The sequence below is a fragment of the Phytophthora ramorum genome (assembly GCF_020800215.1).
Source record: "Phytophthora ramorum isolate Pr-102 chromosome Unknown Phyram_PR-102_s0016, whole genome shotgun sequence".
Lineage (NCBI taxonomy): Eukaryota > Oomycota > Peronosporomycetes > Peronosporales > Peronosporaceae > Phytophthora > Phytophthora ramorum.
The window spans coordinates 1,035,127-1,058,869 of NW_027150662.1; the positions used below are offsets into that span (position 1 = coordinate 1,035,127).

Genomic DNA, 23,743 nt, shown 5'->3' on the forward strand with positions numbered 1-23,743 from the left:
GTCGGCGTCGCAAAGGGAATTGATGATCCTGGAGCTCTTCACAAGCGTGACTTGAAGCGCCGACTGACGTCTCCCCGATCACCGCTACTACAGAAGCTCCCGGCTAAGGTCGAAGCCTACGATGTCCGGCTTCGTGACGCTCCGTTTCGAATCAAAGACCGCCGGGAAGAATCCATCGCACGGCAATGCGAGCAACACTTGAATTCGGAGCTTCAAAATCAGCAGCAACAGTGTCGAGAGCGGTCTCTTAATCGATGGCACCATGTACGCTACCTGTATGCTCTTGTCAGCGAGATGATGACGACTCGGAATGATGTTCTGGCGGGAAAACAAAAGCTACCGCCGTCTGGGAGATTATTTTCTCAAGGACCCTCATCGTCTTTCAAAGATTCGACCGACTCTCCGACGCCCGCTCCATTGCACACGTTGACAGCCATGGCTTGGCTAATTGACGTGGCTCGAGAGTTTCGCCAGGGTTGTGCATCCCACCAAGTCACGCTGCCGCAAATGGAGATTACGATCGGCAGGGCCTTGCATTTGACGCTATCCTTTGCACGAGCCGCAACTCCTGCAGCCCAAGTTGCCTCCTGCCTGCGTAACGTTTTTCAGGCTTTCCAGCACCACCCTGAAGTTTCGACGATTGATTATCGTGAGCTCTTGAGCTCACTCTTCGTACTTGATCGCTGGCGAGAAGGCGACAAGAAGATGGTATCGCGCTGGTTTCATGAATTTGCTTTCCCACTAGCAGAAAACTCGGCAGCCATAGGTGACATGAAAATGGCTGTGCGAGGATTAGATCTTCAACGAATGCTGTTCAGTGCCTGTGGCGGCGAAATGGACGAGTCCAAGATGCAGATATTTGTGACGGAACTACTCGCTGTTATGACTCAACGGGGGCGGAGCTTCATCGCAGAAACAACCTTTTGGGATTATGCAGGTAGGTATTCCTTGTTGTAGTTAAAGCGGTAGGGGGTTGCTGATGACTTTTATTTATTGTTATGTTTGCTCTTGTAAGCTAGACGCGCACCCGAAGTTGCTTGAGTTGGTTAAAATGCTGTGCTGGAAGCGTTTAACGGATGACACGCGACTCAACTTCTACCGGGATGTGTATCTGCACGCCAAGGAGCGTTTTGCCAAAGAAGAAGCGCGCGCTCGGGTCGAAAAGGCTTTGGGGATATGGCGTACTCGCGAGCCTCGCCAGCGTCTTGCGCGATGGAAGGTGTTTGTAGTCTACCGCAAGCTATTGCGTCGGGGGGACGTGCTCTTCAAGTCGACGTCAGCGAGGAAGATGGTCAGGGGATTCACACAGCATCGTAGACGGCGACAAGCAATGCGTGAGCTATTGCAGGTGGCTCAGAAGCATCGTGGGTTGTCTCTCGTGCGCTTCACATTTCAGCCGTGGACACTCTTTTGGCGCTCAATGCAGATCATGTAAGGCAGCGACAGAGGAGAGCACGGATTGATGTGAGCGCTATCTAAGACTCGCTATTATCGTGGGAATATCGTTTTTGCTTCAGACATACCGCAGCTTGGCGACGCAGCGTGCGCCACGACCTCCAGTCTCGTCAAAAGCGTTGCTGGCGATCATGGGCCTCATTTTACGAGGTTAGTGAATGTGAGAGACCTGTCTGCTATCAGCGATGCCTAACGCGTTGTGATGTGGCCTTTTAGCAAGCGAAGGAGCGCAACGCATACCGCGAAAAAGTTTTGACAGCGTTTCTCGCTACGCGGCATCGAAAGAGTAAGTTCGGCAGTGTTAGTTTTGCTACGTTTGGACGAGGATTCTAACTCAGAGCCGATATCGTAGTCATGCGGTCGTGTATGGACATTTGGCTGACCCACAAACGACGCCAGGTCGAATCTGCTGCTGCAGATATTCGCGGGCGACAGTTGCAGGAAGATTTGCTCCTGCACCAACAAATGGAGGCGGAGCGCTCTTGGATGGAAATCGAAGATACCCTCAGTGCCGCTGTACAAGCCAAAGCACGCGCGACTATCGAGGTTGGTCGGAGACGCACATACATCGAGGCCACAGACCGTGTCCACGCGAACCGCAAGATGCAGAAGCAAAAGGAGGAGCGCATACAGTACAAGTCTTCTCGCGAACGTGCTGCCGAGCTGGAGGAGAAACAGGCTTGGACGACAATTGCCGAGCAGGTAACCTCCGAAGTGCGTACTGCTACGCTTGCGTGGTTTGAAACCTCTCCAGAGGCCAAGGAACAAATTCAAGCAGAGGCTACACGAATCTTTGAAACGGATGCCAAGTGGATTCGCAAGGAACTCGATCGAGACCCCGACAACGCTCCAGCCAGAATTCTGCCCCGAGGATGTCGGTGGCAGGTTTTCCTTGAAGCGCCCCACGGCATTGTTACGCGGAAATTGACCAAGGCTTTTTATCTAAACACCATCACGTACGAAAAGTATTGGTGCGATGAGGTTGTCGTCGAGGAATGCGAGGGCATCGCTCGGGAAGTCATCATTCAATGGCGAATCGACGATGCTCTAGCACGGCTCAACGAGAAGGAGGCCGAGTGGGTACTTCAAAGACGCCAGAATATCGCTGCCATACGTATCCAGATGATGTTTCGCTGTCGGCAGGCACGGCTCTTGTGTCGCCGCATGATTCGCAACACTTATATCAAGCGCGTGGACCCCAGTTCAGGACAAATTGTGTATTTCAACCTGGGAAGACCGCAGGAGATCTGGCGAAAGCCACCGGCGCTGATCGGCAGCGACGAGGCACTCATACCTATCGAGTCATCCACTTGGGTCTACCGACAAAACACTCATGGCAATGGATACTACGAACGGATTGATACGGGAGAATCATCCGCGGGACCACCGGACCACTACATTCTCTGCACGCGATGCTCAGTGTACTTTGCTACAAGGCGAAAGACAGAAAGTGGGGCTCGATACTGCATTGGTTGCTATGCGAACTTTCGTTATGCTGCAAGGAGAGATACCGAGAATGATGCTACTACCGAGGAAGAGAGCGGATGGACAAAGATGCCGGTACAACCTGCGAATTGCATGGTATGCCGCAATGCCTCAGCCCATTTTGTATGTACGGACTGCAAGCACGTTGCCACGTGTACGAGGTGTTTCAGTGCTGTGCACGGGAGGTTGGCAAAGAACAAAGCGCATGATCCACCGATTCCACTGGTGAATCGAGTATCGGAGCGGGCAGATCAGCAGCGGAGCTGATAGTGCGCTGCCGAACAGGTGAATCGACTTTTATTTATCCTATCCGCGGCGTTGTTTGGTCAGCTTGGATGTAACTTTCCCGGGAATTCGTTGACCGGTGTTACGATTATTGGCTGCAGCTACCGTACGGCATTTATCCAAATTCTTCTCGCTGCCGACACACACACGCTGGGAACGATTGCTCGAACTCACGTGACTTTCTTTCTGCATGGCTAATACGCGATGTCTGGAACTGTTAACCGCTGAAGGCAGGAAAGCTGCGACTTTCACGATTTCATTACGACTGAGCAAGTTTGAACCTGTCCAAAGATGGCAACGTGTCTTTTATTCGGGCTTGGTTTATCTCATCGCCGCAGTGAAGGGATGGGATACGTAGAGCATGTTGTCTCTCGTCACATGTATCATCTCAGGGTGTTGTGGACTTGTCCTATCATGAACGTATCAAGAGCAATCCTCACGCTGCGTGTCAAGCGGTGAAACATATCAAAAACGATCTTCAATTCGCGAAGGCAAGTGGTGACCACCAACAATTTGCCATCGCTTCCCACACCCATTTGGCAATTCGCGCCGACCCGGAGACTAGAAGGGACGGTGGATTTTGATCGCAACGGCACAGGAAGAGCTGCTAAGAGCAAATGGCAGTCGTGGAGGGGATATAGTCGTCGGGGTGGGGGCTTCTGGACATGACGGCGCTAAGATTGGTGCTTCACTTCAGCATTCTACGACTAGCACAAGTTTCTCCGTTCACGTAGATAAAGGACCCCAGCCTCGAGGCTATTGTGGTGGCCGAAAGATGCAGCCGTGCACAGCTGCAATGCGTGCATCTCTCGTTGCTGTTGCAATGCTCTCGTTGCTGCCATTCGTGACTCTGGGCTCCAACTCGTCGTACTCGACCAAGTCGGGCATCCTGCCATGGGTCGACCCAAGCACACCTGACAGCGCCCAGACATACACGACATCTCGAGGCAAGACGTGGACATTGACCATGAGCGACGAGTTCAATACCGAAGGACGAACCTTCGAGGCGGGCGACGACCATCTCTGGACAGCGCTGGAGAAGGCCGACGGTGTGAACTCGGCCCTGGAGGTCTACTCGGTCAACATGACCGGCACGGAATGCGACGACGATGACAACTGCTACTTCTACATCAACACGACGGACGAGACGATCGCCGAGACGGTCTGGAGCGACTACATCTCCCCCGCAGGCTATGAGACCGTGTACTTCTACTACCGATCGGGCATGGTGCAGTCGTGGAACAAGTTCTGCTTCCAGGGAGGCATGATCGAGGTTCGCGCTCAGCTCCCGGGAGCGGTGACGAACGAGTCTGGCAACCCAGACGTGTCAACAGGCTCGACCTCTGTGCGTGCGGCCAATATCGACTACTACCCGACGTGGCCTGGCATTTGGCTCATGGGCAACCTGGGTCGAGCCATCTTCAGTGCGTCCACCAGTCGGATGTGGCCGTTCACGTACAACGAGTGCAACGAGACCATTTTCTCGTCGCAGAACCAGCGCATCAGTGCGTGCAACGACACGCCGGGGTCAGGCTTGAACGCCAACCAGGGCCGTGGCGCTCCGGAGATCGATATCCTGGAAGGCGGTGGCACTGCCATTTCGACGTCGTTACAGGTCGGCCCAGGTATGCCCGACGACTTTCGCCGCATCACGGACAACTCGTCCGAGTACTGCTACTACAGCTACGACTGCACAAGCGACGGAGCCAACCAGGCAGACGTCCCCACGGCGTACTACTACAACCTGCGAGGACACAAGTCCTGGTACCAGGGGCTGCGCTACGGCGCCAACAACTTGTGCGATGTCGAAGAGGACGACATCCAAACCTTCGCCACAGTCAACGCATCGGTAGAGGAGGGCATCACGGACAACGCGTGTACGATGGATATCTGTCCTGGTTCGTACGACCCCAATGCAGACCTCGGGTACATGGATACGGGTGTGCACTGGGGCATCAACGCCAACGGCACGTGCTTCCCGAAGATGAACCAGTACGCCGGCGCCTACTTGTGCAGTGCGGGCAACACGGACTCGGATTGTACAGCGTCCAGTGGCTCCACGAGTACCGACTCCGAGTTCGCCTACCAAATGGACGCCATCTCGTCTAACTGGGAGATTCACATGGCCGCCTACTTGGATTGGGTCACGTACTCCGTCGAGTGGGTCATGGGCGACGAGGGCTATATCCGCTGGGAAGTGGAGGGCCAGCCGATCTTCGAGGTTACCGCTGACGTGCTCACGACTCCCCCGCAGGACACGGCGCAAATGAACCCGAAGAAGATCATGATCGAGGAGCCCATGTACGTTATCTTCAACGTGGCGCTGTCGAGCTCGTGGGGTTCGTCACCGCCGAATGCTGGCGAAGGAAGCTGTCGCGGCGATGGCTCCAGCTCGGAAAGCAACGCCATCTGCGACTCGTTCCCGATGTACCTCAAGATTGACTACGTCCGACTGTACCAAGACACTTCGGACGACACGGACATGGCAATCGGGTGTAACCCGGACACGCACCCGACCAAGCAGTGGATAGAGGACAACACTGATGACTACATTGACGACGACAACCCGGACACGGCCGTCTCCGGCATGGCTTTCTGTGACTCGGACTCGGACTGCACCATCTCCACGACTGGTACCGTCACGGGGTCCTGCACCGATGGTCGGTGCGAGTGCGCGTCGGACTCGTGGACAGGTCCTCGATGCACCGAAGCGGCTTCGGACTCGGACGACGACAACTCGGACGTTTACGGACCTCCGATGTACGTGACTGTGATCACTGCCTCGGTGACGGTGGTGGCCACCGTGGGCTCATTTGCCTTCTCGGTGGCCACAACCAAGCGCCAACACGCCACGCTGCTTCGTAGACGGGGGATTAGAGACACGGAGAAGAACCTTCGGATGTCCACGGCGCCGATGAGCGAACTGGGCGCCAAGGAAGGGTACAACACCAATTTTGTCTGATGAGCTGCATCTTGCTTGATACAGAAGTTAGTGAGCTAATGCACATGATATCCAATTGCTTCCTCGGATGTCCTGGGTGGTGCCGCGGAAGAAGAGGCCGCCGTTCCTCCACCACCGGCATGGAGAGTGGCAAAAAAGGCAACTTCAACCTGTGAGCAGCGACTCGCAAACTCCTTTGCCGCACGTTTCCTTTGCTTGTCGGCAGTGAAATTATGCGTTCATGACAATACAGTCTGAGGACAGTCAGTGAACCCGCCCGACAAACTAAAAAAAGTGCCGCACTGGACGGCAACGGCAACGGCAACTCTTCGGCATGCACCTTGCGTTGCAGGCGAAAACGTTGCGTTCCGAGGGATCGCCGCCGGTTTAACCCGAGCAGTGGAGATGAGTCAGTCGGCCACGTTGGCCGTCACCACGATGTTCGCGCAGTTGATGTTGACGACCAAGTTTTGCCTTCAACCGCGAAGCATGCTCGAAGCCGCAGCCAGCAGTAATAAAAGACGAGGGGCTCCGTTCTCGCTGCTGGGTGGTGGGTTGATGGCGCTGCATATTGCCGAGAGAGAGCGAGTTGCCTCCAGATCGCTTGAAAGCGCCAGCGCCGCAGCGAATTCTTTCTCTCGCCGGCTGGGAACAGCGTGGATGGAGAATGAATTCATTGACGGCCCTTTTCTGAAGGGGAAACCTGTGACGAAGCAGCATGGCCACCTCGCCTGCGTCGACGGGAATCGTTTGCGATGGCCGCCACCACAATCGCCACAACTGCCAAATCCAGACACGCTTAATCTTGTCGGCGCAGCGCATGGAGGAAGGAAATAGCCGCCTGCCACATTGCTATTCCTGCCAGTCGTCCTCGCCAGCGAACTGGACTCGATTTTCCGGTCGTCCGTCTTGGTCCGTCTCTATGCCACCTTTCCACGCACCAACTTTCCCCATACAAACATCTCTTCAAGAATAGTAAAGTTTACGCGTGGCAGCTTGTCTCTTGAAACCACTGCGTTCCATTGGCTGTGACAGCCAGCCCTTTCCCAGGCGATTTGCCGCCACAGCTTGTTGCCTTTGCCATTCCGCATTTTGCCAGCTCAAGTGCAAGTGGTTTGCAGTCATGACCTTCAGCGACCGCCGCTTCCTCCGCCTGCCGCGTCGCATGGCTGGCGCGGCTGCCTTATGTGCAGCGGCCGCGGCCTGCAGCGGCCTCACGCAGGACGCAACGCGTCTGGACGCCGCCCGCCGCCCCATGGGCGCTGACGCCGGCTGCGCGCTGCTGCTGCCGAGCGCCGCGCTCAAACCGCAACGCGTGGACCCGTGGCGGCTCACGCGCAGCCGCCTGCAGCAGGAGTACGACCTGGAGGGCGTCATCGGCGAAGGCGGCTTCGGCCTCGTGCACGTAGGGCGCCACCGGGCGTCCAACTCCCGCGTCGCAATTAAGCGCGTATCCAAGCAGCTTACCACGAAAGAGTACGTGGACGGATGATTGGCCGATTGCTGCAAGTTGAAGTTGACACTGACCTGTGATGTTTTCACTGTGATCACAGGAACTTCCTGCAAGAAGTGGGCATCTTGAAGCAGGTGGGCGGCACGCACAACGTGCTGCAGCTACGGGACGCCTTCGAGACCTCGGACGCGTACGTGTTGGTGACGGAGCTCGTGCAGGGCGGAGAGCTGTACGACGATTTGGTGGAGCACGGCGTGTTCGGAGAGCAGCGCGCCAAGGAGCTGGTGCGCGAACTGGCCGTGGCGCTCGAGTATTTGCACTCGAAGCACGTGGTGCACGCAGACCTCAAGCCGGAGAACATTCTGCTGGCCAATGACAAGCACACGAGTATGCGGCTCATTGACTTTGGCCAGTCCTTCCGGCTGCACGAGGAGGGCGGCCGCAAGATGGACGTGTGCACGACTGCCTACGCCTCGCCGGAGTTCATTGAGCACCGCGAGTCAGGTTGCGCGATGGATGTGTGGGCGCTGGGCGTGGTGCTGTACATTGTGCTGTGCGGTAGCCACCCGTTCGACCCCTCGGACGAGTCCACGGACGAGGAGCTGCAGCAGCGCATCCGCAAGGGAGACTTTGACCGGGACTCGGCCGGCTGGGCCTGCATGTCGGACAGCGCACGGAACCTCGTGCGACGGATGCTGACGTTGGACCCGGAGAAGCGCATTAGCGCCGCGCAGGTGCTGGAGCACGAGTGGGTTGTCGGTGCTTAGGTAGAAGATGCAGACACTGCGGTGGCCGTCGTGGGCAGGCCACCGCTTGCATCCTCAGTAGTTTTTAGAGTCCCCAGCCGAATTAGAGGATACCAGCGCTCCCGCGCAAGCTTAGAAGAGCTGAAGGCTCGCCGTTGCATGTAAATTTTGAATCATCTATTGTATCTATCTGAAACATCGCTGCTGCGTTGCGCTAAGAACTGTGGCAGCCCTCCTTTCAAGCATCAATGCTACGCGACCAACGCTGGGTGGAACGTCATCGACACGGCGCGTGCGAACAGCAACACTAAAAGGTATGCCACCCGACCGCGAACGTAGGATAAAGCATCGTGTTGGTGCTGATAAATACTGTTTATTCTCCTGCACACAGCTCGCGGGCTTGTCGCCTTTTAAGATCGTCACCTTGGACACCAGCGACGAAGCAGCTGTGACCGGGGCGGCTCGCCAGTTGGAAGATGTTCCCATTGATCTGCTTATCAGCAACGCGGGCATTGGCGTGCTCACCACTTTTGAGACGGCGGCCAAGGACGCAATCATGAAAACCATCGAGGTGAACGCTGTGGGGCCATTCGTGCGTTGCTACCGAACCGGAAGCTTGCGTCCCAGACCAACGGCCCTGCCATCGTCCTGCAAAGCATTCTTCTCAACAGAAATGCCGTTGGTCATCATAGACAATCGACAAATCTTGCCAGCAACGATAAACGTTCGTGTACCTCAAAGAGCTGAAGGCGTATCTTTGCTTACAAAACCTATCAAACCTATCTATGATCCCGAGCAAAACCGGCAGACACGTCTAGTCGCTATCTCCAGCCTCCTTCTTGCTCTTCTTGTGCTTCTTTTTGTCCTTCTTGTGTTTCTTGTGCTTGACGACCTCCTCCTCCTCTTCTTCTTCTGCCTTTCGCTTCTTCTCCTTCTTGTGCTTCTTCTCCTTCTTCTCCTTTTTGTGCTTCTTCTCTTGTTTGGAGCCCTCCTCCTCTTCCACCTTGGTCTCATTCTGTTCCGTAGGACCGCCGTCGTGCTGGAACGGACACTTGTCACCACGAGCACACGAGCCACTGCGCTGCCAATTGTAGCAAACGCTCTGGAAGCGCTTCTGGTACTCGCTCACCTCCTCCACCGCCGTCGGGGCAGCTGCTTGTGGCACGTTCCCCGTGTGAGCAAAACGACACGACGCACCGCGCATGCACTGGCCGCTCTGGAAGTTCCTGCAAACTGCCACCTCAGCAACGGCAGCCACCGGCAAAGCCACGCGAACTGGAGCTTTCCACTCTTCCTCTTGCGGCTCTTCAGCTGGTACTAAAGCGTGACGGAATCGACACGCAGCTCCACGTTTGCACTTCCCCTTTTGGTAGTTTTGGCACACGGGAGCTCCTTCCTCTGCGCGGGTCTTCTCTTCTGCAGGGGGCTCCTCTTGCACCTCATGTTGCACCTGTTCGCTCTCCTTTTGCGCAACTTGTTCCTCACTCGCATGCAAATGTTGGAATTTGCACTCCTCACCACGTTTGCACTTGCCCTTCTGGAAATTGATACAAATTGGGGCATCCGACGTGGCCTGCGTTTGCGCAAAAGCTTGCACCTCTGCTCCCAACGAAGCACCGGGCGCTGCAACCCCGTTTACGGGGCGTTCGGCCGGTTGCACCAACTCTTCTGCGTCCTGGTCTTGCATCACGTGTGCGAATTTGCACTCGTCTCCGCGGGTACATTGACCCTGCTGGAATTTGTGGCAAACTCCCTTTTTCAGCTTCTTTTGCAGGTCTTCACGCGCTTGCGCGTAACCCTCGTCTCTCGCGCCGTAGTCGATGTTCATGGGTCTGCCCATGACCACCATGCCGTCCAACTTGACGGCCGCTTCGCACGGTCCTTCTTCGTGGAATTGCACGTACCCGAATCCGCGAAATTCTTTGGTCTGAATGTGTTCGGCGAAGCGAACAGCGCGAATGCTGCCGCACTTGTCGAACACTTTGCGCAAAACCTCCTCCGTGATGTCGTAGGCCAAGTTGCCCACGTACACGGTGGTGCAGCCTTCAGGCCTCGGGCCCAACACCTTGGTCGGCCGCTTCGCGACGGCATTCGCAGCTGACCCATTTGCGGACCCCGTCTTCGGCTGCAAAAAGCGCACGTTCAGCGTGCGCTTGTCCCATTTCGCCTGGTTCATTTGATCCACGGCGTCCAGCGCGTTCGTGTACTCGCAAAACGTCACGAAGCCGAAGCCGCGCGAGCGCCCTGTCTTGTGGTCGTACACGACCTTGGACTGGTGCATCTCGCCGAAAGACTTGAACTTGTCGTACAGCGCATCGTCGTTCGCGTCCAGCGGGAGCCCCGCCACGAACACTTTGTTGCGGTCGCGCCACAGATCTCCGTCCGCCATGGCTCCTTGGCGCGCAAAAGTCTCTTTGCGCGACCAATGCTTTTTGGGTCACACTATGGGTCGAGTGCCCAACTTTTGGGTCCTGTGCCCAAAAGGCTCGGATCTTGAAACGGCGCGAGGAGTTCAGCTGGACGTTGCACGTTGTTGCAAGCATGCAGCTGAAGTCCTTACCCGTGCGCGAGTTCCTTCGGGGTTTTGGTCGTCCGACTCGAATCTCGCAGGCTGCTCGCGACTGCCATTGCGCAACTCGCCACCTTCAGTGCGCGCCAGACAGCGGATTTGCACGCTTGCACTTGTGAGACCGACATGAGCGACGCCGAGGATGTTTGCGGGTGTTTGGTGTGCGCTGTGCTGTGCGGCGTCTGCTGCGTGGCTGCCGCCGAAGAGGACAAGCGCGAGCGCGAACGGGCGGCGGCGGACGCGCTGCAGCTCAAGAACCCGAACGTGGTGGTCTTGGTGAACCCCGTGGCGGTGCCGACGCCCTACTCGCAGCTGCAGAAGGAGGCGCAGATGGAGACGCCAACGGAGTCCGAGTCAAAGAAGAAGAGCAAGTCCAAGAAGAGAGACGGCAAGCCGCACAAACGGACTGCAGGGAGCAAGCGCCGCCGGGAGCCTCCACGGCACTAGGTCCGAATCTCGCAGAGCAAATAGCTGTCCCCAGTAGTCACTTCATCGTAAGCGTCGTCGCGCGCGGTTCAAACGCGGCGCAGCTCATTGGGAAAGCTGTCGCCGAAAAGAATTAACACGGCGCCATTTTTGCATCATCGTAAGAAGAGACTTGCCTCGGTAACGTGGTTACACGCCGAAACGCTAGAAAGTCGTCTGACTAGTGCGGTGGGGCAACTAGTACTAGAACGACGGCGGCTGCGCTCCATACGCCTTCGAGCAGACACCTTTGAATTGAATCTGGACCGACTGGCCGAATACCGTTCGAGCGCACCGATACGAAGCACAGGAAGTTGCGTCGTTGAGATACCCTCGACGGTCTCACTAGCCGCGGAACCTCCGAAGACGCTGCGCTGCTGGGCTCTCCGCTGCTCGAGGCAATGCGCAGCGACCCGTTAGATCGAGAGGGCACCAGCGTACTGGGAAGCAGCCAGACGTACCTGAAGAAGGCTCCGAGTAGCCCTGGGACTGGGACTGCGTCTGGGTGTCGTTCTCGTCCTCTGTGAAGCACAGCACAACCACACCAAACGCACGCTTAACAACATGCTGAGCCAGTAAAGCAAGTTGCTACGGTTGCACGAACCAGCTCCTTCAGTGAGTTGCGAGAGCCGGTAGAACTGGTCCATGGACTGCAGAGCACACGACTGGTTAGACCCACCAACGACGGTGCGATAGGACGACTCTCCGCGGTTAAACGTACTCCGATCATGAACTCGCGCACCGAGTTGATCTCGAGCGCGGAAATGTTGTTCATCTGAATGGCGAAAGCTGTTTCACCGCCCTGCACGTCGTCCGCGATCTTGGACAGACCCTTGCGGATCTTGTCTTGGCGGACGTTCTGCAGGTCTTCCAGCAGCGAGCGCACGTGCTCGCCCTGGTCCAGGTCCTCTGGAGCACTGCCACGCACTCAAAGAGTGAGACTAACAGTTGCTGCAAAGGACATGGCGGACCTACTTTTTTAACAGCAGCGACGCCACTTCCAAGTAGTGGAAAGGAAGCTCCTCGAACACTTCACTGTTCTTCTCGCGCTCGAGTCGCGACGCCAGGTAGTCTGCAGCAAAAACGGGTAGCATTTAGCCCAAGAGGACCCAAGTTGAGCGTGGTCACCTACCGACTGAGAGCCACGGGGGCGCGAGGATCCGGCACTTGTTGAGCTGCTTGAGCATGATGGCGAGCCACAGCGGCACATGCGTGGTGATCCCCGGCTGGAAAGGCCCGAAGTCGCCCTGCAGTGCCCCAAAACGGTCAAGAGCGACCCATTCTCGATATGCAACAATCTGGTCACTTACGCTAATGAAGTTGAGCATGCCGCTGTTGGCGCGCAGGTGGAAGTGCGGCAGGATAGCGATGAGCTCCTGCTCCGCCTGGAGAGACGCGCGCACAGTTAGCCACCGCTTCCGCTCGGCAGGCGGCTGCACGTACCAGGAACTCGGTCTCGCTCGCCGACAGACTCGCCATCCAGTCTCTGCCACTCAAAATCTAAGAAAACACCCTAAATCGCAGAAATCGGGGGCAGGTTGCCGAGGGCCGAGGTCGCTGAAGGCGCGAAGGTGTGGTTGTCTAGTGAATCGCTGGAGTTGACGCGCCTCAGATCGCGCCTGCTCTGTTGGCTTAAGGGCCTTCGTGCACTTTGCTTTTTGCAGCCTAGTGTCAATGCCGTTCGTGCCCGCTTTGTGCTCCTCCTCGCCATTCCAAACTGGGGCTTTTGTCGTACAAAGTGTACATCCTGACGTCTACTTCTGTTTTGGCGACTTGAACGGGGACGGGGCTGCCAGCTCTCTACTATATCGACCGCTTCGTTGTCTCGCAAGAGCACTTCAACTGCAGACTGCAACTCGCACCACATCTGAGACTGCAGCGGAGGTTTGTCTACGCAACAGGTGGCTACAGCGGTTGAGCCTCAGGAGCCCTCCGCTGGGTCGGATGGCGGCGCGCACCAGACGGCAGAGCGACAGCGCTGCGACGTGAAGTACATTGAGAGCATGTGGCACTCGGCGTGGCTGCTGTCCAAAGCGCCGAGTAGTTCGTGGGCTGGCCACCGCCTGATTTCCCCAGGCTCAGAGCCGCGCTTTGCAGAGGACAGGCAGGCAGGCACATTGCAGGAATGCTGCAACAGCAAAGTGCACACCGCGAGCGTGTGGCAGCAGCGCATCGATTTGTTTGGCGCCGTCGCGCTGCCGGCTCGGCTCTGCTGCTTGTCGCCCGTTGCGCGCCCGTTACTTTGGCAGAGATGCGGCCTTTGGAGCCACTGCGAGAAGACATACCTCAGATACGTTATACCTGTCTAAACACATTCTGTACTCCACAGCACGCCCATAGTCTACAGACTCAACCGATACAAGATGACTCTATAAACGGATCACTACCACATTGCGCGTTGTCGCAGATCCGCCATCTGATTAGCCTCCTCCCAGCGGTACCTCCATGCACACCTCAGTCGCCAATTTGCTGCGTAGTGCGCAGGTGGCGTCACTAGCAGGTTTCACAGGGGAGTAACAAGCATCGCAATACGCCGCCCGCATGCATCTCGCCGTGCGCGACGTGACGGCGCTCCTGCACGTGCGCGTGCGCGTGGACGGCTCGCAGTTCGACAGCTCGCTCATGACGCAGCCCGAGTTCCTCCTGACCACGCGCGTGGTCGTGCGCAGCGTGCGCAGCGGCGGCACGCAGCTTCAGGCTTCGTGGCGGGTCTTCCGCTCCTTCCACGAGTTCCAGGGGCTGGACGCGCAGCTGCGCCACGCCTTCCCGCAGGACATGAAGCTGCTGGCGCCGCCGCCGCCGCACAGACGCCGCTCGTGGCTGCGGCGGCACCGCGGCGCCTCGTTCCTGGCCAGACGCTGCGCCGAGCTCAACGCGTACCTGGAAACGCTGCTGAGCAGCCCGCGGCTGCGGCTCAGCAAGTTCCTGGACCCGCGCGCGCCGCTCGTGCTGCGCTGCTTCTGCAACTTCGACGCGGGGCTCGCGGCCGCCGACGTGGCGCCGCTGCCCAACCAGGTCGAGAGCTGCGTGCTGCGCCTCGACTACCGATACGACAAGGGGGTGGACACTACGGTGGACAGCAGCGAGTTCAGTGTGGAAGAGCCCGAGGACAACAGACAGGGACAGAGACGCAGTGACGAGACCAGGCTCGATGAACTGCAGGCCAATCTCATGGACGACAAGGCGCGCAACTTGGCCATGTGCACCAAGTACGCGTGCGCGTGTCGAGTCTCGCCCTTCCGCGTCATGCACAACAAGATGACGAGGATGCTGCGGCTGCGCGGCTTCAGGCAGACGTACGCGCCGCCGGAAGGAGCGCTCACGGCGCTGTACTGCGTGCTCTTCAAGCTGCAGCAGCTGAACGACCTGGACAAGCGCCTGTACGACGCGTTGACGGGCTTCCCGCCAGTGCAGACAAAGAAGAACGGGACCTCCGCGATGGAAACGTCGGACGCGTTGGCGAATGACCACTTGCAGCTCTCTGTTGGTGTGGAGCTGCTACGACAGACCCTGGCTAACTACGGACTACTGCACGTGCACGCGCTGGAACGGCACTTTCGCACTTCTGCAGTCGATTTAAAGAAGAGGATGCACGAGTTCGAGTCTCGAAGGCAGCTGCGTGTGGGCGCAGTGGAGCTGGTTTTGCTAGCCACGATGCTGAATCTGTCGATTCTGCTGATCACAAACGACCACGAGGGCTCGGAGCAGCAGATTTTGCCTCTCGCCGGCCTGCGGTCCATTCGCAAGGGTAACCGCATCAGCATGACGTGTGGTTACATCCTCCCCACTCTAGTCTGTATCAACGGATTCTACCTGCTAGCCGAACGAGAACGAATCGTACCAGGGACCATGCCGGTCCTGGAGAGCGAAGAAGAACACCTTCTGCCAGAGCCACAGCGGAGACGAATGTGGCAGGGCGTGGACGAGATGGACCGGCGCTTCATGGCGGAGATCGAGCGTACTCTGGCAGAAGGCGCCGATGCTTTCGCGTTAGCCTTCGACTTCGACATGGCGGACTCGCTCAACGCAGCAATCTTGGATGCAGTCTGGGACGACTGCCAGCACAACCCGAGCCTGTTCTACCTCTTCCAGCGACAAGCGCGGCAATTCGGCAAGGGCCGCACCTCAGCCCACTTCTTCCTGCAGTATCTCGAAGTTGCGTTCGGGCTCGAAGGTGCCAGCTACCTCGTGGACTTCCTGCTGCACGTGCTGCCCGAGGAAGATCTGCGCAAGCAGCTACTGCACGCGCGGTGGATGCGTTTGCACCGTCAACTTGCCAAGCGCGTCTCGCCGTAGCGGCAGCTATGTATCAACCAAGACACTGGGGTTTGTAAGCTATGTACAAATGCAATCAATAAAGAACTCCTGGCCACTGTCTATTCGTGTGCGGCCGTGCCTCCTGAAGATACGCCGACGGCTGAGAGCAGTTTTCGGGTGCAAGGCGTCGCGAGAAGTCGACATGGAGGACGTCGTGAAGCTGCACGCGGCCTGGTGCAAGAGTTTGCAGCAGGCGGTGGAGACGGATGCGTGGGGTCAAGTACTTGAAGCGGTTGAAGCCTACGAACGGTTCGTCCGTGCTCGGTTGTGCGTGGTTCTTGTGCTTGTCTACTTACGGTGGTGTCTGCAGACTTGCTGGTCGTATCGCGAAAGCGCTCCCCGTGTGCAAGCACCTCACGCCGCCGCAAATGGTAAGACGGGGACGAATTGAGCTTGGCAAGGGTCTGAGGCTGACCAAAGCTTCGTAAGTCTATTATGGAGAAAGTTGTGGTGGCTCTGGAGATGCGAGCCAAGTGTCTGAGCTCGGTCGATGGCCAGCGGAAGCCTACGAAGGAAGACATGGAAGACGTGTTGGACGGTGCGAAGGTGTACCGCCAAATAATGCTCAAGTTGTGCGACCTAATGTGCTGATCTGCTACTTGCAGCCCTTCGTGGAGCGCTGGCCGATGAGCCGGAGGTGTTCCCACTCGATGTCACTCGAGCTGTGCGGTCCAAGACTCGTGGATCCGCCAAGATGGACAAGGCAATCGACGAAGAGCACGGCATGGACGCAAGTGCTGCAGCCGAACTCGCCAACGCAACTACACAAGCCGCAGTACCGCGATCTCCAGGGGCAACGTACCTGGATATCCGCATCACGCAGATTGGTCTGAAGGATGCGGGCGTCTACGTCAATCCGACAATGGCTGTGTCCGTCCTCGGTGAGTGTATTGAACGTTTTCCAGCTGGGTAGCGCCTCATTAAGGAGACGTGCTTGGCTTTTACGTCAGACTACAACGGAAAAGCGATGGAAGAGACCCGCGAGACTGGCGTGGGGGTCTGCAGTGAGCCTCGCCACGTGGCTTTCAATGCTAACATTCAGCTCGCTACGAATTTGCGCAAGATGGAGGACCGTAAGCCTGTGTTTTAGCATCACGCGACGGGTGACAAGTGCTAACATCGCCTTCGTGTACAACGCAGACGGCGCTGCTATCACCTTCGAGTTCTTCCATTACAAAGCCAATAAGCGCAAAAAGAGCTGTCGATGCTGGGCGCTGCTGGAGATGGACGAGATCAAGGATGGCCCAGTCATCCTGGAGCTGTACCAAAAGCCAATGGACCCGAAGCGCAAGCGCATCCATCTATTCACTGAGAAAGAACTCTACTTGCAGCTGGAGCTGAGGCAGCAGAAGCTATGAAAGTAGCTTAGTATGCTCGTCGGAGTGTGCCCCGACCGAAGGCTATCGACAAGACAAAACTTGCGCAAAGCACCACTTAGCTGCCCAAAAATGCCGCCATGTCGAGCTTCTGCACGGTAAAACTGTCGCCATCTTCGTCTTGCTGTGTGAAGGAGCTCCCCCGTGATGTCGACTCTTTCGCAGCCTCGGGGGCCTTGTCCTTGTCGCCCTTTGCCTTTCCTTTTTTGCCTTTCGAGATGGCACCGAAGCGCTTCTTCTTCACGCTGCCCTCCTTGACTGGTTTTTCCTTCGACTTGTGTCCTCCCGACGCTTCTTGGGTAGATGTGGACTTGATGAGCTTGAGGACATGGCGGAGTACGTCCCCCGCTTCCTGTTGATTCGAATCCGGGGGAGCTTCACCTCGTAAAGTGCAGCTGATCACTTGCAATGCAGTGAATTCCTTCTTGATATCCTCCTCGGAGCGGATTCCTGTCCGTCGGAGGTCCGCACTGTACTTGCTGAAAAACGCGACAAAGCTCTGCGTGCGACGCGCATTCACAGCGTTAGCACCGTATACGCGCAGTCATTATCAAGCCTAAAACTGTACTTACGTGCAAGTCGTTATCGACAGCAGCCGCCGAGTTTGCCGGGCTCGAAAACGAATGCGTTCGCTGATGCAACTTCGCGCAGTACACCTTAGCACATTGGTCTAAGCATTGACGAACCACCTTGGAGAAGAAAAACGAGCCGAAGATCCACTTCTTCAGGTCAGGATAGTAATCGTCGAGGGTGGCCAGCAAGGGCTCCACGACAGAAGCACCTTCATCCCACTTCTTCGAGAACCACAACCGTGTTGTTTCCTGCAGGCAAGCCGCGACAGTTGAGACACTATACCATCGCGACAAGCAGATCCATATCGTGGCTTTCTTACCTGCTCCACCTCGTGAAATATTTTGCTCACAATTAAATCGCAGGCATTCGTCGCAAACGCAACGATGTCAGTTGACGTGGTGTCCAAGCTATCTCCCATGAACGTGTCGAAGGCTTCTTTCTCTTCCGAGTCGGTTTCAGCAAACGATATCTCCTCTACCAGCTCGGGACACTTTGCCTGCATCGAAGAAAAGATGATTAGACTAGCCGTCTCTCCCAAAACTGCTATATCTACCAAACGCAGCATACCTGAAGAACCTCAGCGTCGTTGATAAAGGAACACAGCATTTCGGCATCCACAGACTCAAGCTTGCCGGCAATACTGTCGTAGCGAATCTTCAGTTCCTCCATCAGGACTTGCAAGCATGTCGCTACGACGCACCCCACCAGCCGTCCGCTCAGCCACTCCTGAGCGATCGAGATCTGCGACTTCAGAATATTCACGATATCGTTGGGGCGTGCCGATTGCAGCCCACCTTGCGGTCCGACGACGCACTCCTCCTCTCGCTTCCAGATATTAGTTACCCACGTGTGAATCTGGACTTTGATCTCGTCGAGGTACGCCTTCATGAGCTCCTGGGAAGTTCGGTCTAAGACGATAGATGCTCGTGAGTGCTTGTACTTGATAATTTCCGTATTGTAGTAATCTATCCACTGGACAAGCTGGAGTCGCTGCGCAATACCGACGTCAGGCCTGGAGCTCAGCTTGGTGATCTCGCTCTCAAGTTGGGCATTGTACGTGCTCGTGAACAGGTGAACGACGTCGATCTCACTTGGGAAGCACGGCGCCACATCAGACTGCACAATTTCGAGGTCTACCATCATCTGAGTCGCTGCCTCGAGAACTGGGGTGAACAGATCCTTGTTAGCAGCTTCTGCTTCAGTTGCAGCAGTGTGGAATATCCCTTCGATGCGCTTCGAGAGGAACGTAGTGACCTCCATCTTACATCGTTCTCGAGTCGGCGTGTTGAATTCAGCTACGGGCTTCAGCTGATTGTCAAGGTACACTTCTTTCTTCGAGTCTGCATAGCGCTGACGTCGTGTCTCCATCAGATTCAGCACCTGGAACGCATCCAGCAGCCTCTGCTTCCCAAACTGCGCAATTTCCACACAGTGATGCATGCAGCCCCAAACCTCCGCGAAAATTCGATTCTGCACACTTTCAATAGCGCTCAGCCTGGACCCCATCGACGCCATAATGCGTGCTTGAGCTTTGCTAATACAACACCCAATCAGCTCTACCTCATCATATTCCATAGCGTGCAAGTCCACCAAAATCATACCTATTTCCGAGCTCGTCGCTTTTTTCCACCACAGCAACACTCAACTTCATGCAAAACACCAAAACAAAATCATCAGCAAACCCAAATCAAAAGCTCCCCAATCTATTTCCCTGCGAACCTCGTGCAGCATTTTCTGCCTCCAGTCGTCGATCTCCTGCCACTTGACGTAGACGCCCACGAAGCTCACGAGACCTCCGTCCAGAGCGTCGTGCAGCCCTTGGACCTTCCCGGGCAGCTCGTCATAAAACACCATTTGATGCTCCACCTCCTTCAGATTGCGTCGAGCGATGCTCACACCCGAGGAAGAGACTTTCTTCTCTCCCAGCTCTTCATTCATCCGGCGGCAATTATGCCCCAAGTCGTCCAGATTCTTGACAATTTGCTGCACAGGCGTCTCGAGCTCCAGCAAGGCGCTGGCTCGCTCGATCTCGTCCACTTGGGCCTGGACGAAGCCTGCCAGCTGGCCTTTATTGTTGTCCTGTTTGGTCTGATAGTCGTTCTTGATCTCTTGCAGCTGTGGAGGAGAATCATTGCATTGTTAGTTTGGCGTATCTTTTTTTGAATTTTACTTATTAGCGTGCTGTACCAGCTGCGAGTTGAGCAGCGACGTGGACGTCGAGTCTTTGAGCTTGACGCGCAGCACCTCCACGGGGTCGCGCGCCTCCTTCTCCAACAGAGACATCATCGTGGCGGACGCAGTAGCTATAGCAGCGCTGTGCCTCTTCAACTTGCAGGAAAAATCCCGTCCAGTAACTGATATAGCAACAGCTTAACAGGTCTCGACTTGCCGACATACAAAAAGCAAATCAACGCGACAGCCCTGTTCCAGGTTTGCTTGAAAGTGATGTCGTCCGCAGTTGCAAATGCCTGGACAACTAACACCACCGGAAACCACTAACATTTCTCGCTAGAGACGTAATTCCGGGTTGATCCACCGCCCGCTTTTTCCCCTTCGAAACTCTTCCTTCATTGAGAGTGTTGCCGGTGGTCCACACCACACGGCAGGCTGAACCCCGCGGCGGCGTGAGGCGCCATAGCGGAGCCCAGCAAGCGGCTACGTGGCTTTCAGAACCTACGTGGCAGTGACGTGGCAGTCGGGAATTACGTGGCAGTGACGTGGCAGTGACGCGGCTGAGGACGTGGAGCGACGCGAGCCGCGGGAGGCGTCGACAAGGCATTTGCGTCGACGTGGCAGGCGAGGAGCTGTGAGCTCGCTCGCTGAAGATGCATGTTTACGTGTGTAGAGGCAGGTACAGAAGGTTCGTGGTAGGGATCCGAGTACAAGTAGCAGAAGCACTGCCTTTGCAGAATCAATCACTTTTCATTTTGAAGTCAACGTGTGAGACACAACAAAGAATTCTTTAGTAGGAGTCAAGCCACGGTATGGCATCTCCCGTGAGAAGTCGTCGTACCTCAGTCGATGAGGACGACTCAAGTGCGGAAGTGGAAACGCTGTCACGGCGCGCGTCGGTCGCGTCCATGCGGCAAGCGCTTGAAGAAGATGAAGAGCGGCAGCGGCAGGACGCCGCAGTCGCTGCACTGGCGCAACAGTCTGCAGCCGTGCAACAGCTCACGTTCGAGCAGCTGAAGAAGTTCCACGATCAACAGGAAGAGATGGTGCAGCGGTTTTCTGGTTATCTGCAAGAGCAGTTTGAGAACCAGCTGCAGCTCAAGGGGGAGTATGACGCGCTGAGGGCGCAGATGGAACAGCAGAAACAGCAGATGGCTGCGCACACCTCAATTCTCCGTGAGGCCTCCGAGAAGGTAGGCCACCAAGCGCGAGAGATTGAAACGCTGAGGGACGTGGTGCATCACCCAAGTTCGCCTCGAGGACAAGTTCGATGGGGCTGGTTTGCCCAGCCCCCACCCGACGAAGCTGATGACGTGAAGATGGAAGATACCACCGAGGATGGTCACAGCGGTGGGGGGGAGGGTCATAGCGGGGAGGGAGTAACGCCTCGCAGTGAAAGTGCCCAGCACCTAACCTTCGCTATGGGGACGAACACGCCAACCCCACCCGTGTACAAGGGCAGCTCTCGGCAGGAGAAGAAGGCGTTCATGGACAGCTACTTGGTGTACGAGCGCAGGATTCGGTCGTTAAATGCAGGGACAAAGCTCGGACAACTACGCCTGATGCCACTCAGCTCCTGTATCGAGCACAAGACACTCCTGCGCATTTGTGACTACGAGCTGCAACGCCCCGAGCTGGAAGTGACAGAAGAAATGTGGAAGGTCTACTTCCTGAAAGGGAGGAAGAGCGACACCAGAGACTACGCAAGACTCGCAGCAGCGATGCGCAGTCTCACCATGAATACGAAGCTGTCGGATGCCGAGTCTCGCGTGACGAGGCTGCTTGCAGATTTTCACTCGATCCTGGACACTGAAGACATGGACGACTTCCCATTGGAAGAGCCGAAGCTGGCGGTGAAATACTTGTGCAACGCGCTTCAGCCTCAGGCGCTGAAGACGACGGTCTTCACAGAGCTGAAGAAAAACGCCAACAAGCCCTTAAAGAAATCGGTCCAGGCGTTCATTAACTGGCTGACCCCAAAGGTACAGGCGTTGTGCTTGTTTGAAACAGCACTGCCCGATCAGGCGGTTTCGAGTCGGACAGGCACGAGTGGAAACCCCGCCAGTACTCCAGGGAAGTCCGGGAGCCAGCGAGATGGAACCTCGAAGAAGCAGCGAAGCGGGCACGGGCAGAAGAACGGCCCGATGCCGCCTCGTCCGTCGCCGCAGGTGCCACCCGTCAAGTTGGGATCTGACACGAAGCATGCCAGTCCGCAGCAGGAGAAGAAGTGCTACAAGTGCGGCGACAAGAATCACTTGGTGTTCCAGTGCCCCCAGGTAACACGCGAAGAAGCATTGGAATTGGTGCGTGAGAGACGCAAGGAGGGGGTCGGAGCGGTGACCAGTTTGCCTACAGCACGTCCAGTCGGAAGCCAACTCGACCAAGACAAGCCGACCATAGCCTGCGAGATCAACGGCACGGTCGCAGGTCACATTACGCCAGACACAGGTACAGAGTACTCTATTGTGGCGGAATCTCTCGTCAACCGACTGAAAATGGCAAAGCAATGGCTGCCAATTCGCAATCTGGATGCGCGAGTCAAAGCCGAAGGATTTGGTGGGGCAGTGGTTATCATTACGCAGGAGGTGAAGTTAAATCTCGCTGTCAACACCCCTGCCGGAAAACTTCTGCTCACTAATGTGGTTTGCTGGATTTCGCCCGAAGAATTGCCTGCTGGCAAGGGCGACGTTCTGCTGAGTCGACCCTTGATGCGAAAGCTAGGCTACGATCCGGTGGAGATCTTGGCAAAGGCTCGGGCGCTGAACAGTGTGATGGACATGGAGGATGTGACAGCTGGAGTAGAAGGAGGGCTACGCCATGTGATGGCCGTGGCAGCCCGTTCGGACCGCCTAACTACGGCGCCCGAAGAAGCTTCGTTTTATCCGGACGAGGATCAGGCTTGCTTCCCGACTATTGCTAGGGATCGAGATTTGGAAGCAGAGCAGAAGGAAGTCTGGGACGCCCTCCTCAAGAAGATACAAGAGGCAGAGGCTAACGGTGCCAGTGTGAAGTACCTGAAGCGACTTGAGAAGCTTTTGTGGGAGAAAGTGGACACGTTCCGACTGAAGCTGGGCAATGACCCACCCGTGGACATGCCGCCTCTCGAAGTGACTCTCAAGCCAGACGCAGTCTCAGTTCGCTGCAAAGCCCGGCGATACCCACCAGAGCACCGAGAGTTTATGCGCCGGCACGTGGAGGAACTAGTTGCGGCAGGAATGGTGTATCGGAACCCGCGCAGAAAGTGGTGTTCGCCGCCGCTGATCGTGAACAAGAAGGGACCAGATCCGTTTCGCATGACCATCGATGTGCGAAGAGTGAACACGCAGACGCTGCGGATCCTGTGGCCCATGCCAATGCTGGAAGTGATTTTGGGGTACCTGTATGGCTCCCGCTACTATTTCCTGTTGGACTTTTTCAAAGGCTATTGGCAGTTCCTGTTGTCGCTGAGCAGCCAGGAGCTGTTCTCGTTCCTCACCGACATGGGAGTATTTACTCCGACTCGAGTTCTTATGGGTGGAAGCGACAGCGTCGCCTACTGCCAAGCAACAGTGCAAGAAATGTTCGCCGAGTTCCTGTACAAAGGGTTACTCATCTGGCTTGACGACCTGTTGGGATATCACGCCACGGAAGACGGGATTTTCACACTGCTCGAAGCTGTACTCAATGTCTGCGAGACCAAGGGTTTGAAGCTGAACCCGCTAAAATGTTCGTTTTTCCTGCTGGAGGCACGGTGGTGTGGCCGCATCGTATCGGGTGACGGCGTCAAGCACGACCCGGAAAGGATCCAAGCGCTGCAGGCGATGCCCGCACCTGCTACGGGTCAAGAACTACAGCAATTCGTATGTGCGCTTAATTGGATGCGCCAGTCGATACCAGGCTACAACAAGCTCATGCAACCCCTGATGG

General features: G+C 56.4%; 10 protein-coding genes across 10 annotated transcripts; 7 read left to right on the plus strand and 3 right to left on the minus strand.

The window, feature by feature from the left end:
• Positions 1 to 931: 931 nt before the first annotated feature.
• KRP23_13025 (uncharacterized protein) lies at positions 932 to 2,623 on the plus strand (the record flags this gene model as incomplete). The annotated part of the gene is made up of 6 exons (XM_067883685.1): positions 932 to 937; positions 1,016 to 1,431; positions 1,518 to 1,605; positions 1,672 to 1,741; positions 1,808 to 2,531; positions 2,599 to 2,623. The coding sequence occupies 6 exons, from the start codon at positions 932 to 934 to the stop codon at positions 2,621 to 2,623; spliced, it is 1,329 nt and encodes a 442-aa protein (XP_067739109.1).
• Positions 2,624 to 5,707: 3,084 nt separating this feature from the next.
• On the plus strand, positions 5,708 to 6,187 carry KRP23_13026 (uncharacterized protein; the record flags this gene model as incomplete). Its single annotated transcript, XM_067883688.1, has 1 exon — positions 5,708 to 6,187. The coding sequence occupies one exon, from the start codon at positions 5,708 to 5,710 to the stop codon at positions 6,185 to 6,187; it is 480 nt and encodes a 159-aa protein (XP_067739110.1).
• A 1,102-nt stretch (positions 6,188 to 7,289) lies between these two features.
• Positions 7,290 to 8,386, plus strand: KRP23_13027 (putative myosin light chain kinase; the record flags this gene model as incomplete). Its single annotated transcript, XM_067883689.1, has 2 exons — positions 7,290 to 7,642; positions 7,720 to 8,386. 2 exons carry the CDS (start codon positions 7,290 to 7,292, stop codon positions 8,384 to 8,386), a joined length of 1,020 nt encoding a protein of 339 aa, XP_067739111.1.
• Positions 8,387 to 9,179: 793 nt separating this feature from the next.
• On the minus strand, positions 9,180 to 10,754 carry KRP23_13028 (28 kDa ribonucleoprotein, chloroplastic; the record flags this gene model as incomplete). Its single annotated transcript, XM_067883690.1, has 1 exon — positions 9,180 to 10,754. The coding sequence occupies one exon, from the start codon at positions 10,752 to 10,754 to the stop codon at positions 9,180 to 9,182; it is 1,575 nt and encodes a 524-aa protein (XP_067739112.1).
• Positions 10,755 to 11,060: 306 nt separating this feature from the next.
• Positions 11,061 to 11,381, plus strand: KRP23_13029 (uncharacterized protein; the record flags this gene model as incomplete). The annotated part of the gene is made up of 1 exon (XM_067883691.1): positions 11,061 to 11,381. One exon carries the CDS (start codon positions 11,061 to 11,063, stop codon positions 11,379 to 11,381), a length of 321 nt encoding a protein of 106 aa, XP_067739113.1.
• Positions 11,382 to 11,744: 363 nt separating this feature from the next.
• Positions 11,745 to 12,878, minus strand: KRP23_13030 (DNA replication complex GINS protein PSF2; the record flags this gene model as incomplete). Its single annotated transcript, XM_067883692.1, has 8 exons — positions 11,745 to 11,788; positions 11,861 to 11,920; positions 12,004 to 12,049; positions 12,121 to 12,316; positions 12,375 to 12,471; positions 12,532 to 12,646; positions 12,710 to 12,784; positions 12,843 to 12,878. The coding sequence occupies 8 exons, from the start codon at positions 12,876 to 12,878 to the stop codon at positions 11,745 to 11,747; spliced, it is 669 nt and encodes a 222-aa protein (XP_067739114.1).
• Positions 12,879 to 13,940: 1,062 nt separating this feature from the next.
• On the plus strand, positions 13,941 to 15,695 carry KRP23_13031 (uncharacterized protein; the record flags this gene model as incomplete). The annotated part of the gene is made up of 1 exon (XM_067883693.1): positions 13,941 to 15,695. One exon carries the CDS (start codon positions 13,941 to 13,943, stop codon positions 15,693 to 15,695), a length of 1,755 nt encoding a protein of 584 aa, XP_067739115.1.
• Positions 15,696 to 15,858: 163 nt separating this feature from the next.
• Positions 15,859 to 17,074, plus strand: KRP23_13032 (Axin interactor, dorsalization-associated protein; the record flags this gene model as incomplete). The annotated part of the gene is made up of 6 exons (XM_067883694.1): positions 15,859 to 15,965; positions 16,027 to 16,087; positions 16,146 to 16,254; positions 16,322 to 16,597; positions 16,667 to 16,789; positions 16,857 to 17,074. The coding sequence occupies 6 exons, from the start codon at positions 15,859 to 15,861 to the stop codon at positions 17,072 to 17,074; spliced, it is 894 nt and encodes a 297-aa protein (XP_067739116.1).
• Positions 17,075 to 17,150: 76 nt separating this feature from the next.
• Positions 17,151 to 19,951, minus strand: KRP23_13033 (Exocyst complex component SEC6; the record flags this gene model as incomplete). Its single annotated transcript, XM_067883695.1, has 7 exons — positions 17,151 to 17,591; positions 17,665 to 17,913; positions 17,985 to 18,161; positions 18,233 to 19,199; positions 19,267 to 19,310; positions 19,385 to 19,780; positions 19,853 to 19,951. 7 exons carry the CDS (start codon positions 19,949 to 19,951, stop codon positions 17,151 to 17,153), a joined length of 2,373 nt encoding a protein of 790 aa, XP_067739117.1.
• Positions 19,952 to 21,981: 2,030 nt separating this feature from the next.
• KRP23_13034 (uncharacterized protein) lies at positions 21,982 to 22,690 on the plus strand (the record flags this gene model as incomplete). Its single annotated transcript, XM_067883696.1, has 2 exons — positions 21,982 to 22,605; positions 22,673 to 22,690. 2 exons carry the CDS (start codon positions 21,982 to 21,984, stop codon positions 22,688 to 22,690), a joined length of 642 nt encoding a protein of 213 aa, XP_067739118.1.
• Between the last annotated feature and the right edge of the window lie 1,053 nt (positions 22,691 to 23,743).